The 15,396-nt window shown below is 54.2% G+C and overlaps 1 protein-coding gene and 1 pseudogene across 1 annotated transcript in view; both read right to left on the bottom strand.

The window, feature by feature from the left end:
• Positions 1-2,390: 2,390 nt before the first annotated feature.
• LOC114509074 lies at positions 2,391-3,170 on the bottom strand (annotated as a pseudogene).
• A 5,000-nt stretch (positions 3,171-8,170) lies between these two features.
• GGT5 (gamma-glutamyltransferase 5) overlaps positions 8,171-15,396 on the bottom strand; it is a 28,426-nt gene continuing 21,200 nt past the window's right edge. The window contains exons 7-12 of the mRNA XM_036013711.1: positions 14,531-14,667; positions 14,022-14,212; positions 13,456-13,562; positions 13,146-13,264; positions 12,902-13,012; positions 8,171-11,328 (exon numbers count right to left, since the gene is read on the bottom strand). Of these exons, the coding sequence (XP_035869604.1) occupies positions 11,182-11,328; positions 12,902-13,012; positions 13,146-13,264; positions 13,456-13,562; positions 14,022-14,212; positions 14,531-14,667 (812 nt within the window). The 3' untranslated portion in view covers positions 8,171-11,181. The remainder of the gene's footprint in view (positions 11,329-12,901; positions 13,013-13,145; positions 13,265-13,455; positions 13,563-14,021; positions 14,213-14,530; positions 14,668-15,396) is intronic.

Raw genomic sequence — 15,396 nt, 5'->3', positions numbered from 1 at the left:
TTGATGCATTCGTTGGTTAGTTCTTGTATGTGCCCTGACCAGGGATCAAACCTGCAGCCTTGTGTATCGAGATGACACTCTAACCAACTTACCTACCAGGCCAGGGCCTGCAGGGGGGTTATACAGCTCATTTGAGCCCAAACCGATGACCTATGCCAGGGAGGAAAATCTCCAATGCTCCAGAAGTAGCATTTTGGTACTTAAGAATTTAAGGAGGGTAAGGAAGGTTACATGAAGGTGGAAAGAGTGAGGCAGAGTTTAGACGATAAAACAGTCAACAAGGTTACGTGCTCTCTCGAGTGTGGTCACAGCTTATTTCAAAGATCCCTTAGCCTAGAGGCAAGGAAACAATGGGCGGGGCTTGCTTAGGGCAAAGACAAACCTTTTACCAAAGAACTCACATACCCTGAGCTGTGACTACTGGTTATGAGCTGCCCAGCTAGGGATTTATAATCAGTTCACCCTGGGAGGTTACTTTCCATTGAACACCCCCTCTTTTTGTGGCCCATGTTTCCCCCTTTGGTCACAAATCAAACTATAGGATGCACTGATGATCAGCCTTTTGGTCGGACAGCGATTGTTATGAGACAGGAACTGGGCCCGGAGCGGGTCTGCCTCGCGGCAGCCTGTAGTGTGGGGGCTCCGGATGTCACGCGGGAAAGGTTTCATGACCTGAGTCCAGGTGACGGTGAAAGTACACTTACTAAAGCTGGGGCCAGTGAAACAGCGAAGGGTGTCGGGCAGCAGCAGCGGCAGCAGCAGGGAGTGCAGGCGGGGCTGCTTTGGCTCACTGCGGCCCACCTCAGAGAAAAGGGCCCTTGGAGGCAGGTTGAGGGGTGAGCCTGGGAGGGGCTGCCGCTGCCCGTTGCTCCCCTGGTTGCAAGTCTCGTGGCGGCCCTTAGAGTTGAAGAGACGCATGCTTGAGAGGGAAGAAAGGCATGGGCGTGCTCCCAGGAGGGAGAGCTCGCCAAGTTCTTGGCTCTGAATCCTTTCTTCGCCAAACTCAAGAACCAAAAGATGATATTGCCATTAACCACATTTAGTAAAATTATATAAGTTTCAGGTGTACAATTCTATAACACATCATCTGTATATTGTATGATGCGTTCACCACCCCAAGCCAGTCGCCTTCTGCTGAGAATTTTTATTGTGAGTGAAAGTTGGAACATTTTTTAAAATTATGTTTTATTGATAACGCTGTTACAGTTGTCCTGATCCCCCCTTACCCCCATCCACACAGCACCCACACTCCCTTAGGCAACCCCCCACCATTGTCCATGCCCATGGGTCATGCGTATAAGTTCTTTGGCTTCTCCATTTCCTATACCGTACTTTACATCCCCACAGCTATTCTGTAACTACCTATTTGTACTTCCTGATCCCCTCACCTCTTCACCCATTCCCCGATATGCCCCTCCATCTGGCAACCATCAAAACGCTCTTTGTATCCATGATTCTGTCTCTTATTGTTTGCTTAGTTTGCTTTTTAGATTCAGTCGTTGATAGATATGTGTTTTTGCATAATATTGCTCCTAGTTTCGATCTTCTTTTTCTTAAATAAGTCCCTTTTAACATTTCATATAATGGTTTGGTGATGGTGAACTCCTTTAGTTTTTTCTTGTCTGGGAAGCTCTTTATCTGCACTTTGATTCTAAGTGATAGCTTTGCTGGGCAGAGCAATCTTGGCTGGAGGTCTCTGCCTTTCCTGACTCTGAATATTTCTTACCAATCCCTTCTAGTCTGCAAAGTTTCTTTTGAGAAGTCAGCTGATGGTCTTATGGGAACTCCCCTGTAGGGAACTAACTTCTTGTTTGGGATGCTCTGTGCTTCCTGGACTTGCATGTCTATTTCCTTCACCAAATTAGGGACGTTTTCTTCATTATTTTTTCAAATAGATTTCCCTTTTCTTCCTTCCTTCCTTCCTTCCTTCCTTCCTTCCTTCCTTCCTTCCTTCCTTCCTTCCTTCCTTCCTTTCTTTCTTTTTCTTTCTTTTCTCCTTCCGGAACCCCTATGATGTGAATGTTGGACCTTTTGAAGTTGTCCCAGAAGCTGCTTATACTACCCTCATTTTTTTTGAATTCTTTTTTCTTGTTGTTTTCATTGGTTGTTTTTTCTTCCTTGTGTTCCAAATCATTGATTTGATTCTCAGCTTCATCCACTCTATTGTTGTTTCCCTGTAAATTGTCCTGTATTTCAATTAGTGTGTCCTTTGTTTCTTTCTTTCTTTTCTTTTTTTTTTTTTTAGTCCTAATAAGCCAAGAGCTTTATCGATGCAGCAGGCAGTTCACAACCAACCCGAGAGAGCCCGCCTTCTCTGGGAGAATGGGACGTCTGTGCAAACCCTCGGCGGGGAGTGGGGGATTCCACTCCAAACACACAAGCTCGCCCTTTCCCAAACCAGCCCCCCGCCATTTTAAACAGGCAGCGCCCACAGGTGCGCCTGAGCAACCACGGCAGCCCACACCACTCTGGCAGACAGTCACAATGTCAGTTCTGCATTATTCGTGGACAAAGGCATAAATGATCAGATCCTGCAAAGGATTTAGGAAACAGTAAGACAATTTCTCCCTCCACCTTGAAAATAAAATACACTTCAGCGGATGCACGTCCTGAAAAAGTTGGCAGTTCCTAGGAAGACGACCCATTGTCAATCCCTTCTTCACCAGCCTGTGCATCCAAAATTCTTCTCAAGGTAACGAGTCTTATTTTTTTTTTAAGTCTGTCTTGCTGTAAACACTCTTATAAGGGAGCTTGGTCCTCCTACTGCTAATGCCTCTTCATGCCGCTGGAGTAGCCCTGCACGGCTGCCTTCTGAGGGCTTCTCAAACCCTTTATAAATGTGCTTCATTAGTAAGTCAGCGCCATTTCTGTCTGGTGACCGCACGGCCTGCTCACTTTCGCTGCTCTTAAAGTACATGAGTACTTCCAGCACCACGCCCTGGGCTCGCTCCTGCACGGCTCGACTCCTGGTGTTGGCAGGGGAGTTCTGGAAGGCTGCACGAAATGCCCCCAGCATGTCCCCCTGCCACAGGAGCCCATCCACCTGCCTGGGTCCGGGCCTGGCTCGCTGCCACCACCGCCGCCTCCTCCTGCTTGTCCAAGAATTTGTTCTCATCAAACTCATTGATGTCCACTGGATGGAAGCGTCAGGACAGCGTGTTCTGGGCCATGGTCGGGGGCTCAGCTCCGGCCCATCCTCAGATCCACTTCACTCAGAACTGGCTTCTGGGTGGGAAGCGGTCGCCTGGTAGTACCTCCACCTCCTCTGCAGGCAGCCTCTGCCACTGCCCACTGCCAGCCTGTACCAGAACCGGAAGTACCCCGTATCCTTCATTTCTGCCTGGATCTTTTGTATGCTGCTGAGGTCCTCACTAAGATCCTTGAGCACCCTTATAACCAATGTATTGAACTCTGCATCTGACAGATTACTTATTTCCATTTCATTTACCTCTTTTTCTGGAGTTTTGATCTGTTCTTTCATTTGGGTCATGTTTCTTTGTCTCCTCGTTTTGGCAGCCTCCCTGAGTTTGTTTCTGTCTACCAGGTAGAGCTGCTTTGACTCTGTGTCTTGGTAGTGTGGTCTAATGTAGTAGGTGTCCTGTAGGGTCCAGTGTCACAGCCTCCCCTATCATCCAAGCTGGGTACTCAAGGTGTGCCCTTCATGTGGGCTGAGTATACCCTCCTCTTGTAGTTGAGCCTTGGATGTTGTTGGCGGATCAATGGGAGGGATTTACCCAGGCCAGTCAGCTGCAAGGATTGGCTGTGACCACTGACCACTGATGCTCGCCCTCTGTGGAGTATCAGCTGTGCAGGAGCAGGGTGGTGGTCTGTAGCCAACCACTGGGTGTGCTGGCCCCTGGGGTTTCCCAGGTGGTGCAGGCCAAGGTCAGCCCCCACCTGTGTTTTACCTGGAGCCACCCTGCCTGAGCTATAAAGCAATCTGACAAAGGTGCTACTTATGCTGGGCTTGGAGGTTCCCAGGCAAAACCGAGCTGTGAATCTTGGCTTGCTGCTGCCAGTGCTGGGGCTGCGGCTCACCAAGGCCAGCTGTTGCTTGTTTGATAGGATTGAGGAAGTTGTGAAGCATGAGCCAAGACCAGCCATTTATATGGAAAAGCAGCTTGAGTGGGCCTGTTAGTTGGGTGGGGCAGAGTCTCTAGGTAGGTCAAATAGTGTTAGCCAGGTTGATGGAGCCTCAGATAGGGCACCAGCTTGCTGGTTCTATGGGGGAAAGCATTTAGAAAAGGAACAATGGCCTCTGCTTGCCCCAATGCCAGACACTTCGGTCCCTCCCTGTATACCACTGGTGCCTTTCAAGCTGCTACCCCTGTGTGTGAGCTCAGAGGGAGTCTGGGTGAGTCTGGGTGAGTCCGAGTGTGGGTTCTTTAAGGGAACTGCTTGGGGCTCCAGCAGTTTCTTCCACCAACTTAATCCCTTCTGGCTCTTGTAGCCAGAAGTTGTGTGGACTGATCTTCCTGGCACTGGAATTTCGGCTGGGGGTCTTGTGTGGGTCTGGGACTCCTCACTCCTGAGATAGCGCTTGCACGTTTTTATTGACCACATGTGTGTGGGACCAGCCAGTTCCCGCCTGTGCCCCTTTTACCAGTCTGGACGGATGTGGTTTCTTTAATTCCCTAGTTGCCAGACTTCCATTTGCCTCAATTTCTGATGGTTCTGAATGATGATTGATGTATGTTTTAGTTGTAATTTTGATGTGGTTTTGCAAAGAGGCAAGCCATGTCTGCCTGCACTGCCATATCTTGACTGGAAGTAAAAATTGTGAAATTTTATTGAGTGCTTTTCAGGGCCCTGGCTGGGTGGCTCATTTGGTTAGAGCATGGTCCCTGTACGCCAAGGCTTCAGGTTCGATCCCCAGTCAGGACACAAATGAGAACCAACCAATGAATGCATCAGTAAGTGGAACAACAAATCAATCTCTGTCTCTCTCTCTGTCCCCCTCCCTTCCTCACTCTTCCTAAAATCAATAAATAACGGAATTCAAATGCTTTTCTGCACTTACTGAGATGGTTGATGATTTCCCCTCTTTATTCTGTTACTGTGCTAACATGGTGAATTACGTCGGTTGATTCTTAAATGTTGACTCAGTCTGTCATTCACAGAACAAACCCAAACTGGTGGAGATGAATTCTCTTTTTTACATTTCCCATTTGATTTGCTTATATTTTATTTAGGAGTTTTGCATCTCTGTGCATAAATAAAATCACCCTCTACTATTCCTTTATGACATTTCTTTGTTGAGTTTCCTTCTCAAGTTTCTGCTGGTCTCCTTTAAAAAGTCGGGCAGCAAGCCCTGAGTGGCGTGGCTCAGTCGGTGGAGCACCGATCCCCAGTCAGGGCACAGGCCTGGGCTGTGGGTTCGGTCCCCGGTAGGGCGCCCGTGAGAGGCAACTGATCGATGTTTCTCTCCCTCTCTTTCTCCCTCCCTTCCCCTCTCCTTAGTAACAAATACATAAATCTTTAAATAAATAAATAAATACAAAGTTGAGCAATGTTTTCTCTTCGCTGTTCAGTGAAAGCGCTTGTGTAAGACCGGCATTTTTTTCTTCTGTGAGTAGTTCGGACAACTCACTGAGGATGACTTCTGGGCCCGGAGTCATTTCCTTTGTCCCCGTGGAATCTCAGTTTTTGTTTTAATTGGCAACACGCACTTATGAGTGAAGTTGAGCAAGTGTTTTGTGTATCAAAACAGCCCTTTGTAGCTCTCCGTGGTCTAATGGGTCACATCCATGCCCATCTTTCTAATGGATATTTGGTCTTTGACATTAAATATTTAAGTATGTGAGCATTTTAGAAGCCAACCCCATATCATATTACTTATTGAAAGCATCCCCCCCCCCCCACGCTTTTTTTTTTTGGTCTTTTAAGATATTTTCCACATCAAAACTTTAAATTTTTATGTGTTCAAATGTACCCATTTTTTCTTTTATGGCCCCTCGATTTTGTGTCTGGCCTACAGCAGACTGTCTCACTGGAAGAATAGGAGTGAAACATTCTTGTGCTTTCCCACGATAGGCACACGGGCTCATTTTGAACCCTTTAAAAAAATCTTTGTCCAACTGAAATTTACTTTGGTGTAAACAGAAAGATAAGGATCTTAGATTATCATTTTCCCAGATGGCTGCCCACTCGTTCCAGTACCAGTTGTTAATGACTCATTTCCCCACTGAGTTGATCCTTCCCGTAGCAGAGACCGACCCGCGCTCACCCACACCGCTTCGTGAGCGCTGTGCCAGTGGAGGTCCGTCTGCGCCTGCGCGCGGGGGTGTTGGAGCTGCTGTACGTTTAGCGTTGGCTCTACGAAGTGAGAGATGTGTTTAGCTGGTTTTTTTCTTACCAAGGAACTGATGTGATTAATTCAAACAGGAAATGAAGGCCTTTCTCATAATTGATGCTGGAGCAGTTGTGCAGGCCGCTATTCCCTGGAGAGGCCTGAGATGCATCTCACGTTCACTTTTATGTGTGCTGTGGAGGAGGCTCAGGTCCGTGTTCTCCCTCTGTCTGCCCTGCGTCTGTACCTTTGGCATTTCCTCTGCGTGGTTCTGGGAGCATTGGTACTCAGTATTGGCATCTGTGAAACTGGAATCATTCTAGCTCTCCTCTACGAGGGAGAATCGTATGAATTAACACGTGCAAAGCAATAGAATAGCGCCCAGCCCATGGTCTACGCCATATTGTTGTTACAATGACGTTATCATTGTCCTGAGACATACACTCGTGTGTCAGAAGTCACCCAAGCCGAGCCACTTTAAAGTGGAGTCGGAGCTGCCATCCCGGGAGGGGCTGCTTCGCGCGGCTCACGCTCCAACTTCAGACGTTAACACTGGACAAAACAACCCTTGGCCTGGGCTTTGTATCCCAAACAGCTGTTCGCAGCGATCACGAGAAAGCAGGCGTGAGGCTGCTCCCCTTCCCTCCCCACCAACACCTGGCCGCCTCCGCCTCCGCCTCCTAGCGGCCACCGCCCGGTTTCCACCCCAGTCAGTGCTTCCCCGACTGCGGCTCGCTTTCCGACCACCTGGGCTTTTTTTATTTTCAGGTTAACGCATGTAGGGGAACAGCATTGTGGGCTTTCTTTTTTGTTTGGTCTGGGTTTTTTGTATGTCTGTTTGTTTTAAATCAAGAATAGGTGTTGAAAGTGCATCTTCAGTCTCCATGGAGACTGCCCCGTGACCTTTCTCCTCCTTCCCTGCAGAGCTGGTGAGTCTCCCCCGGGGTGGATGGCACGCATTCGTTTTATTATGTTGCTGGGTTCTCCTTGTTGGTAGTTTATTTGAGAGTCTTTTGTTGAGCTTCACAAGCCCAAGCGGCCTGTGTTTGGCTTCGCCAGACCCGCGGTCAGTGCTGCTCTGGCTTCACGAGGCAAAGGTGGGCGTCTTCTCTCTCGCCCTCGACTGCGGGAGCTTGACTGGCAGGTGAGGTCTCTGGTCCTCATGCAGGACAAACTTCACCTGTGGGTCTTTCTTAAAGTGCACTGCAGGTAGGCTAGTGTCCCCACAATGCTCTCAATTTTTTTTTTTAATTTCTCACCCGAGGACACATTTATTGATTTCAGAAAGGGAGGAAGTGAGACAGACAGATAGAGACATCAGTGTGAGAGAATTGACCAGCTGCCTCCCATACGCTCCCCGACAGGGGATCGAACCCACAGCATAGGCACATGCCCCGACCAGAAACAAACCCGCAGACAAACTTCTGGTGCACAGGACGATGCTCCAACCAGCTGAGCCACCCAGCCAGGCCAACGTCCTCCGTTTTTTAAACAGTTGTTGCCGTGTCTAGATCTTTGCCCCTTCTTGGGTCCACGTGTCATTTACACTCAATGTTGCCATATTTAGTAAACAAAAATATAAGGTGCCCAATTAGTTTCAGAAAAACGTTTTTAGTGTAAGTATTCCCCAAGTACAATTATATTGTCTTAAAAAGTAATCTATTTTGTCAACATTTCCAAATTTATTTGAACGAAGGTTAGTAATCTTTTATAATATTTTAACTTTCTCTATACCTTAGGTTGTTTTCCCATTTTTGTTTCTTCTTTTTTGTGTTCACACTTCCTTCTGCTTTTCTGACTGGCTAGCTAAATAGCTTGTCATATTTTTTTTCAAAGACCTGTTGTTTGAGTTCCCATTTATCCCTTTCTCCTTCAACTTTGACTGTGTCCTTCCTTTTCCTCTCCTGCTTGTTCCGATTGCTCCTTTACTAACTTCGTAAGTTAGTTGCTTTATTTTTATTCCTATTCATGTAACCATTTAAGGCAATACATTTTCCCTGACCCCTACTTTAGTTGTATCCTGTGGGAGCTGATCCGTGCTGACATCAATGTTATTTTGAAAATCCCACGGTCTTGGTTTTGATTTCCTCTGTGTGACAGGTTTAAAGAGCCGGCTGTCAGGTGGCCGGCGGGGCTGGGAATACCTTGCCAGAGGGTCCAGGTGGGGTGTGGGCAGGGGCTGGGCAGGTCCCCCTGGGCAGGACGAGCAGGGAGGGAGAGAAGTGGGCTTCCTCCCGGGGCCCCAGGAGCCCAGGGCTCCATGCTGCCCGGGACCGGGGCAGAAACGCTTGTCCAAGGCTCGTCATTGTCACGAGTGTGGAATGGAGCAAGGTGACGGCAGTGGCGAGGAGGCTGAGAGGGACAAGGAATGGACCCAGGGCTGAGCCATGTAGATGGAGGGAGAGCAGAGAGTAATCTGGGAAGGGGAGAGGCAGATAGCAGAGAGATTTTCGCTGCCTCAGAACTGGCTCCCCGGTCTGGTGTGTTGAGTCTGAGCTCCCTGTGGACCCACATGCTCTGAAGGGGGGAGAGTGGGTGTGTGGCCTGATGCTCCAGAAGCTGGGCCCGGGCCTTGGTCAGGGTCCCCGTGCCCTCATCAGTGGTGATTGAGCCTCCAGGAGGGTGACAGCCCCAGGGTTGGCTGAGGGGGTGTCAGAAGGGGGCACCAGCAGGCAGGGACAGGAGTAACGCTGGAAGGCACTGCAAGGAGGGACTGCCAAGGCCTTCGCAGGCCGGTTCAGGCCTCACTGGCGCAGGGCGGCCTCCCTGGGCCCGGGCCGAGCACGGGCTTGGACTGGGAGCACAGATGCCAGCTCTGGCAGGACGGCTGCGGCTGGTGCGGAGCAGCCCCTTCCCACTCAGATGGCTCAGGGAGGGCCCCGCGGGGCCCATGAGAGCTGGGCCAGAACTTCTGTTAAACTGAAAGGGGCCGGGGCGCAGGGCAGAAGCATGGTCAACCTTGCTGACTGTGATCTTCGGTGGATGTTCTGGAGCCACTGAGATGGTGGCCAGGGAGCCTGCCTAGTGTGAGGCCACCCCGAGGCCGGTCCTGATGTTGGGGGCCAGCCTCTGGGTCCCCCCAGGTCTGAAGCCCCTCTGCTCTGTGTCTAAGCCCACCTCTTCTGCCTCCCCTGACCCCGAACTAGACCCGCTCTTGCAGAAAGTCTGCTCCGTCCGCAGCCTCCCGAGGGCGGACCCTGGGAGGGGTCAGTGGCTTCGAGGCGGCATGAGTGCATCCCACAGGGTGCTGTGGTCCCTGACCTTCCTCCCGAATCTGCCAGAGTGCCGCCTCCGCACATCCCATGGTCCTAGACAAGCCCAGACCAGGGATGTCAACTGCTCTCCACCTGTGCGGCCAACTGAGTAACAGTCCTCAAGTAGGTCCCCGTCCGGATGCCTGGGGGCTGTGGGGGTTGCCTCCTATGGCAAAGCGACTTCATGATTGAGTTAAGGCTGTGAGACGGGAGATTTTCCTGACCTCTCGGGGTGGGCCCCGTATGTCCTTCAGGGTCCTTACACTCTCTGAGGGTGCTTTCCCCGCCTAGACTCGCTTGGAGCAGAAGGGGATTCCGCACACAGTGGAGGCCACCGGACCACAAGGGAGGGATGGAGAGGCATGGCCACAGGCCCGCAAACATGAGTTGCCCCAGCAGCTGGAAGAGGCCGGAAGGAGTCTCCCCCAGAGCCTTGTGGGAATGTGGCCCTGCCCACACCTTGACTTCTGCCCAGTGAGACTGATTTCGGACTCCTAACCCGGGAGAAAACAGGTTTCTGCTGTTCGGAAGTGCTCCGTTTGTGGTCCTCTGTCTCCGCAGGCATGGAGAACGCACCCCCGCCCCCACCCCGTGTGGCCCAACTCCAGGGCAGAGGGGGCAGCGATGACCTGAGGTGATGCTGATTCTCGGCCCTGCCAGGTAAAGGCACGCCCCCAAGGGGTGTTTGGCGGGCAAGGGAAGCCCCAGTGCCCTCAGGAATTAGTGTGGGGTCCAGTCAGTCCAGTGAGGACCCCCCCAGTGTGAGGGTGGCCCACCCACCAATGGGCAACGCCATTCATGGTGTCCAGGGGCTCATTCCAAGCAGTGGCTCTCGATCAGGGGCGATTCAGTGACTGGCTGTTGGGGGCCGGGGGCTGCTGCATCTCATGGGTAGAGGCCAGGGATGCTGCCCCACATCCCACAGTGTGGGGACAGCCCCTACGACAAAGAATGTGTCACCCAAAGTGTCAGCAGTGCCAAGGGTGAGAACATGGGCTGGTGGGGCCAGGGGAGGGGCTGGGGTCTTAGGTCTTGCTGCACCCAACGCTTTCCTGGCACACAAGGCAAGACTCAGAGACAGGCCTTGGCCAAGGGCCCCCAGGCCACACCCTTGCCTTTTCCCCAATAAGTGGCCCCCTTGGCAGCCACATTTTGGAGCCCCAGTGAGTGAAGGGGGTACCAATTCCGTCCAAGGGTGGCCTGCAGGGGCCCAGCTGCCTCTGGGCCTCGGTTTCCCCACCTCTACTGTGGTTAATTGTGAAGGACTATAGGAACCAGTGTGATGTGTTCTGAAGGTCCCCTCCCCCACCTCAGCCCTGGATGAGGCTATGGTCAGCCTCCTCTTTAATCTTGAACGGGAAGATATACAGCTGGGGAGTGGGGCCAGAGGGGGAGGACGCGCCACAGTCCAGGGGAGAGGCCTGGGGAAGGCTAGAAGGGCCAGGGCAGGGCCACCAGAAGCTCTGAGGGAGGGCTCAGCCCCCACCCGCAGTGTCCCCGCCTCTCGCTACCCCAGGCTGACTCTCCAGCCGAGGGGCCCAGGTCCTGGCGGAACGCTCAGTCTCACAGTCATGGCCGTGGCCAGCCTGGGCCACGCACTGATGTCGAGCCAGATGCCAGCTCTCAGGCGCAGCCTCCTCAGTAGCCTGCGGCCTCCCCCTTCTTCCTCAGGTCTGCCGCGGCATACACACAGGCCCCGTCCTGGGACACGGCCTGGACCACGTTCAGGAAAAAGGGCCTGCTGCCTGCCTTCTGGCCTCGGAGCTGGAGTCCCCGCTGCACCTCCTGGAGAGGAGAGAAGGCCGGCTGGTCGGTGAGGGCAGCTTAGCTCTGTCTTCATAGCGGACAAGGCCCAGGCTGGAACCTGGGAACCCCGACCGAGAACACAGGACTGGGTGGGGTGGGGGGTGAGGATGGGAGGACGTGGAGTCTACATTTCCCACCCTAATGGCCCTGAAGGCCCTAGCTGCTGTGGCTCAGTAGATTGAGCACTGGCCTGCAAACAGAAAGGTCACTGGTTCGATTCCCGGTCAGGGCACATGCCTGGGTTGTGGGCCCCCAGTGGGGGCTTGTGAGAGGCCACCCCACCACACATTGATGTTTCTCTCCCTCTCTATCTCTCTCCCTTCTCCTTTCTTTAAAATTAAATAAATAAAATCTTAAAAAAAAAAAAAAAGGACCCAAAGGAGAAGCATGATGGGGAAGAATCATCCAGGACAGAAGGCGCTTGAGATGCACGCTCATTTCTGTCCCAAACCCGAGGACAGCGGCAGGGCCCGCAGTCTCACAGACTCTGCTCCTCTCGGCCCACTGGCCGAGCCCCGAGGCCCTGAGAAACAATGGCTCTCTGGACCTCGGTCCCTGGGACTTTTTGTGAAAGGCCCTTGGAGACTCCCAGTCACCACCCAGGGTCTAGGAATCTCTCCATAGAAGGTCCTAGAGTCCAAGGTCCACAGAGAATTGTGTTCACAGAGTAAGGGAAGGTCAAGGCAAAGAGCCTAAGACGACCCCTGAGGGAGCACATGATGTACTTCCATGGGGAGAACCCTGAACAGGCAGCAAAGGCCTCAGGCTCTGAGAATTTGGGCCTGACCGGTGGAGGCCCTCCCTCTCCTGTCCCGCAGACCAAGCTTCCCAGGGCTGACCCGTCCCCTTGGGCTCTAGGCCTCTCACGCTGCGGTTAGTGGGGGGTCCTAAGGCCAGGGGCGGCTCCTAACAGAAAAGGCAGCTTTGAAGATCTTGAACCCTGGCTGGTTGAACTGACCCCGGGCACGAAGTCTGGAGCCTTGAAAAGCTGCTAGTGTTTTGAATTAGGTCCTAGCAAAGGGCATCTGCCAGCCCAGAGGAGCATCGAGAAGGCTTCCCGGGGATGCAGGTGCAGTGGAATCAGCTCAGCTTCCAGACCCGCTTGTGCAGGGGACCGAGACACGGCGTAAGAGCCGGCACCAGTGCAGCCCTGATGCCTCAGCTCCTCTGCAGACTCGCATGGGAATAATAAATTTTTTTATAAATAAACTTGCACGTAAAAGCTACAAATCATGTGAGGAAACAGATCATCACGAGGAAGAGTCTGAGAGGCCACAGCCGGGAAAACTAGCTTCTGGAGGGAAAGGTGCAGACAGAGCCAGGGTCAAGGTGCTGAGACGCTCGGCCTGGGAAAAGCACGAACACCACCCTGCTCTCTGCCCTGGAGGCCGTGAGACTGGCCTTGTGCCTCCCCCACGGCGCTGCTCAGCCCACAGTACCCAGAGCTGACGTGCGCTGGGCCGGAAGCGCTCTAGAGTGGACACCCACTGGGAGCTGCGAGTGGCCTGCATGGAGGTGCCCCACCCAGAGGTGGCTCAGACTTCGGCCTCACCTGGCTGAATTGGGGCTCGTATTCCACCTGACCCTTGTCATTCACGTGCAGGATGGGGGCTTCAATGGCTGCTCTCAGGTCAAAGCCAAGCCACAGTTTGTTCACGATGGCCTGGGGGAGAGAAGGAGGATGCAGAGAGGGAGGGGGCAGCAGCCATCCCCACCACCCCTCCCCGCCCCCAGGACAGCAGGACAGCAGGGTTGCCCGGAGAGGGGACGCCCCAGCCAGGAGCCCCCAGACTCACCTGGGTCACAGCAGAGATGATGAGGTCCCCACCAGCCCCTCCGATCACCAGCTTCGACCCCTGCGCTGTGTTGACCAAGATGGAGGGGATCATGGATGATGGGGGCCGCTCGCCTGGAACTGGAGCCCAGATGGGTGTCACGGGCAGCCTGGCATCCGAGCCAGCGTCCCCAGGGCTGCGCCCCTCCATCTCAGTCTCTGTGCACCACCTCACAAGCCGTGGCCTGGCAAGGTGGGTGGCTGCTCTGGGAGCCTCCATGCCACACACTCCTGCCCGCCTCCTCCCTCTCCCCCTTGGTGCCCACACTCACCAGGCGGAGGGGCCTCCCCAGAGCCAGGCCGGCGCCTCCAGCAGAGGTCCAGGAGCTCGTTGTTGAGGAGGATGCCCGTGCGCGGGGAGTACACCATCGCTCCGAAGCTGCGGAGGGAGGGGGGCGCAGAGCCCAGGCTTGGGTTGCAAGCTCCTGTCGCCCACACCTGGCCTGGAGGCCTGCTCCCCAGCCTCCCGGGAGCCCCTCATTTTAGTGGCGGCCCTCCAGCATGCCGGAGCTGCCATTTTCTCCCTGGCACCTCCCCCAAAGACCCACCCGTGTGCCCCAATCAGGGCATCCTCTGGGTGAAGCCCACCCCTTGGTGGGTCCTGGCTCAGGGCCACCCATGGCCAGCCTGGTCAGCAGAGAGATGAGGGGTGTAGAGCCCCTTGACAGAGAGGAAGAAACAGCAGGAAAAGCAAGGTGCTGCCCCATGGAGACAACCAAGAAGAGGCCAGGGGCTGGGAGACCAGGTCGGGGACAGGGGCGGGAGTGGGAGGGGGACTCAGGTCTAGGAGGCAAAGGAGTGGGTGGGGCCTGTCTGTCTGCAGGGCACACGCACGCACGGGGTGTTGATGGTGCTGGTGGCCGCCACGGCACTGCCGTCCTCCCCCAGCACAGACACGTGGGCCGTGCCCATTCCGTGGCTCTGGGTCCCATCCAGGTTGTAGTGGCTGAGCTGGTGGTCACCCCGGGCGTCGATCTTCTGGCGAATGTGCTGGGCCAGAGACTCCCCCAGCAGCTCCCAGGAGCTGTTCTGGGGTGGGAGGATGGTTGGCAAGGTAAATGGGGGGCCAGATGGGGCCCACAGAGACTCTCCAGTCTGTTCTCCCTTGAGCCCAGGGGACACCCCGCCCATCCTCCAGGTCCTCTGAAACTTGCTGCCACCCTCGAGCCTGCCTGTTCCAGTGCCCAGACCTGCTGACCCCTCCATGCCCTGGGCTGTCCCGTTCTAGAACCAACCACGTACACAGCCCTCCAACCTCACCCGGCCAGGCTTTCAGGCTCACGGACGCAGCACCCACTGGCCAACCCTCCCTTCCTGCTGAGCCCTGGGCTTCCCCGGCCTCTTCACCTGGACTTCCGGGTGGCTTCGAGGGTCCCACAGCCGCCACCTCAGCCCTCTGGCAAACTTGAACGTTTCCACGAGGTGATGGTACAAGTCCACACTCCCCTCAGAACTGGCCACTGACTCCGCAGAGAAGTTAAACCCTGCAGAGGGGGCGGGCGCAGGTGGGGGTCACCCTGGGTAGTGGGTTGAATGTTTGACCAAGCCCCCCCAAGAAAGATTTGTCCACGTCTTAGTCCCTAGAACCTGCGAATACTGCCACATACGGCAAAAGAGTGAATATTACCTTTTATGGAAAAACGTGTGATTAAATTAAGCATCTTAAGAGGAGCAGATTATCCTGGATATAACTGGGGTGGAAATGTGATCAGTGTAACCCTCGGCACCACACACGGAGGAGGAGGGGAGGCCCTGTGGCCCCAGAGGCAGAGACTGGAGTGATGCGGCCGCAGGCCTGGGGGCGCCGGCCGTCACCGAAGCTGGGAGAAGCAGAGAAAAGGTCCTCTGGAGCCCCCAGAGCTCCCAGAGGAGACGTGGCCTGGCTGGCCCCCTGGTTTTGAACTTCTGGCCTCCAGAACTATGAGAGAGTAAGTATCTGTTGTTTGAAGCCCTAGGCTTGGGGTCTGTTGTTGCCGAAGCCCCAGGAAACAAACACAGCCTCGGGCAGCCCAGCCCCCGACACCGCCCCGACCCGCACCGCCCTGCAGGCCTCCATAGGCCAGGCGGCCCCACAGGGTGTGCGCACTAGACGGCAGCTCTCTGCCTGTGAGCCTACCTGCTGCTGGACTCTGAGCTCGCCACCTGCGGGGAGGACTCCCAGTGGGTGGGTGACGCAGACCCTCCCTCCCGCGGAGGCCCTGGGCCAGCCCTAG

Source organism: Phyllostomus discolor, chromosome 13 (assembly GCF_004126475.2).
Source record: "Phyllostomus discolor isolate MPI-MPIP mPhyDis1 chromosome 13, mPhyDis1.pri.v3, whole genome shotgun sequence".
Lineage (NCBI taxonomy): Eukaryota > Metazoa > Chordata > Mammalia > Chiroptera > Phyllostomidae > Phyllostomus > Phyllostomus discolor.
This window is presented reverse-complemented; position numbering and strand designations above follow the sequence as displayed.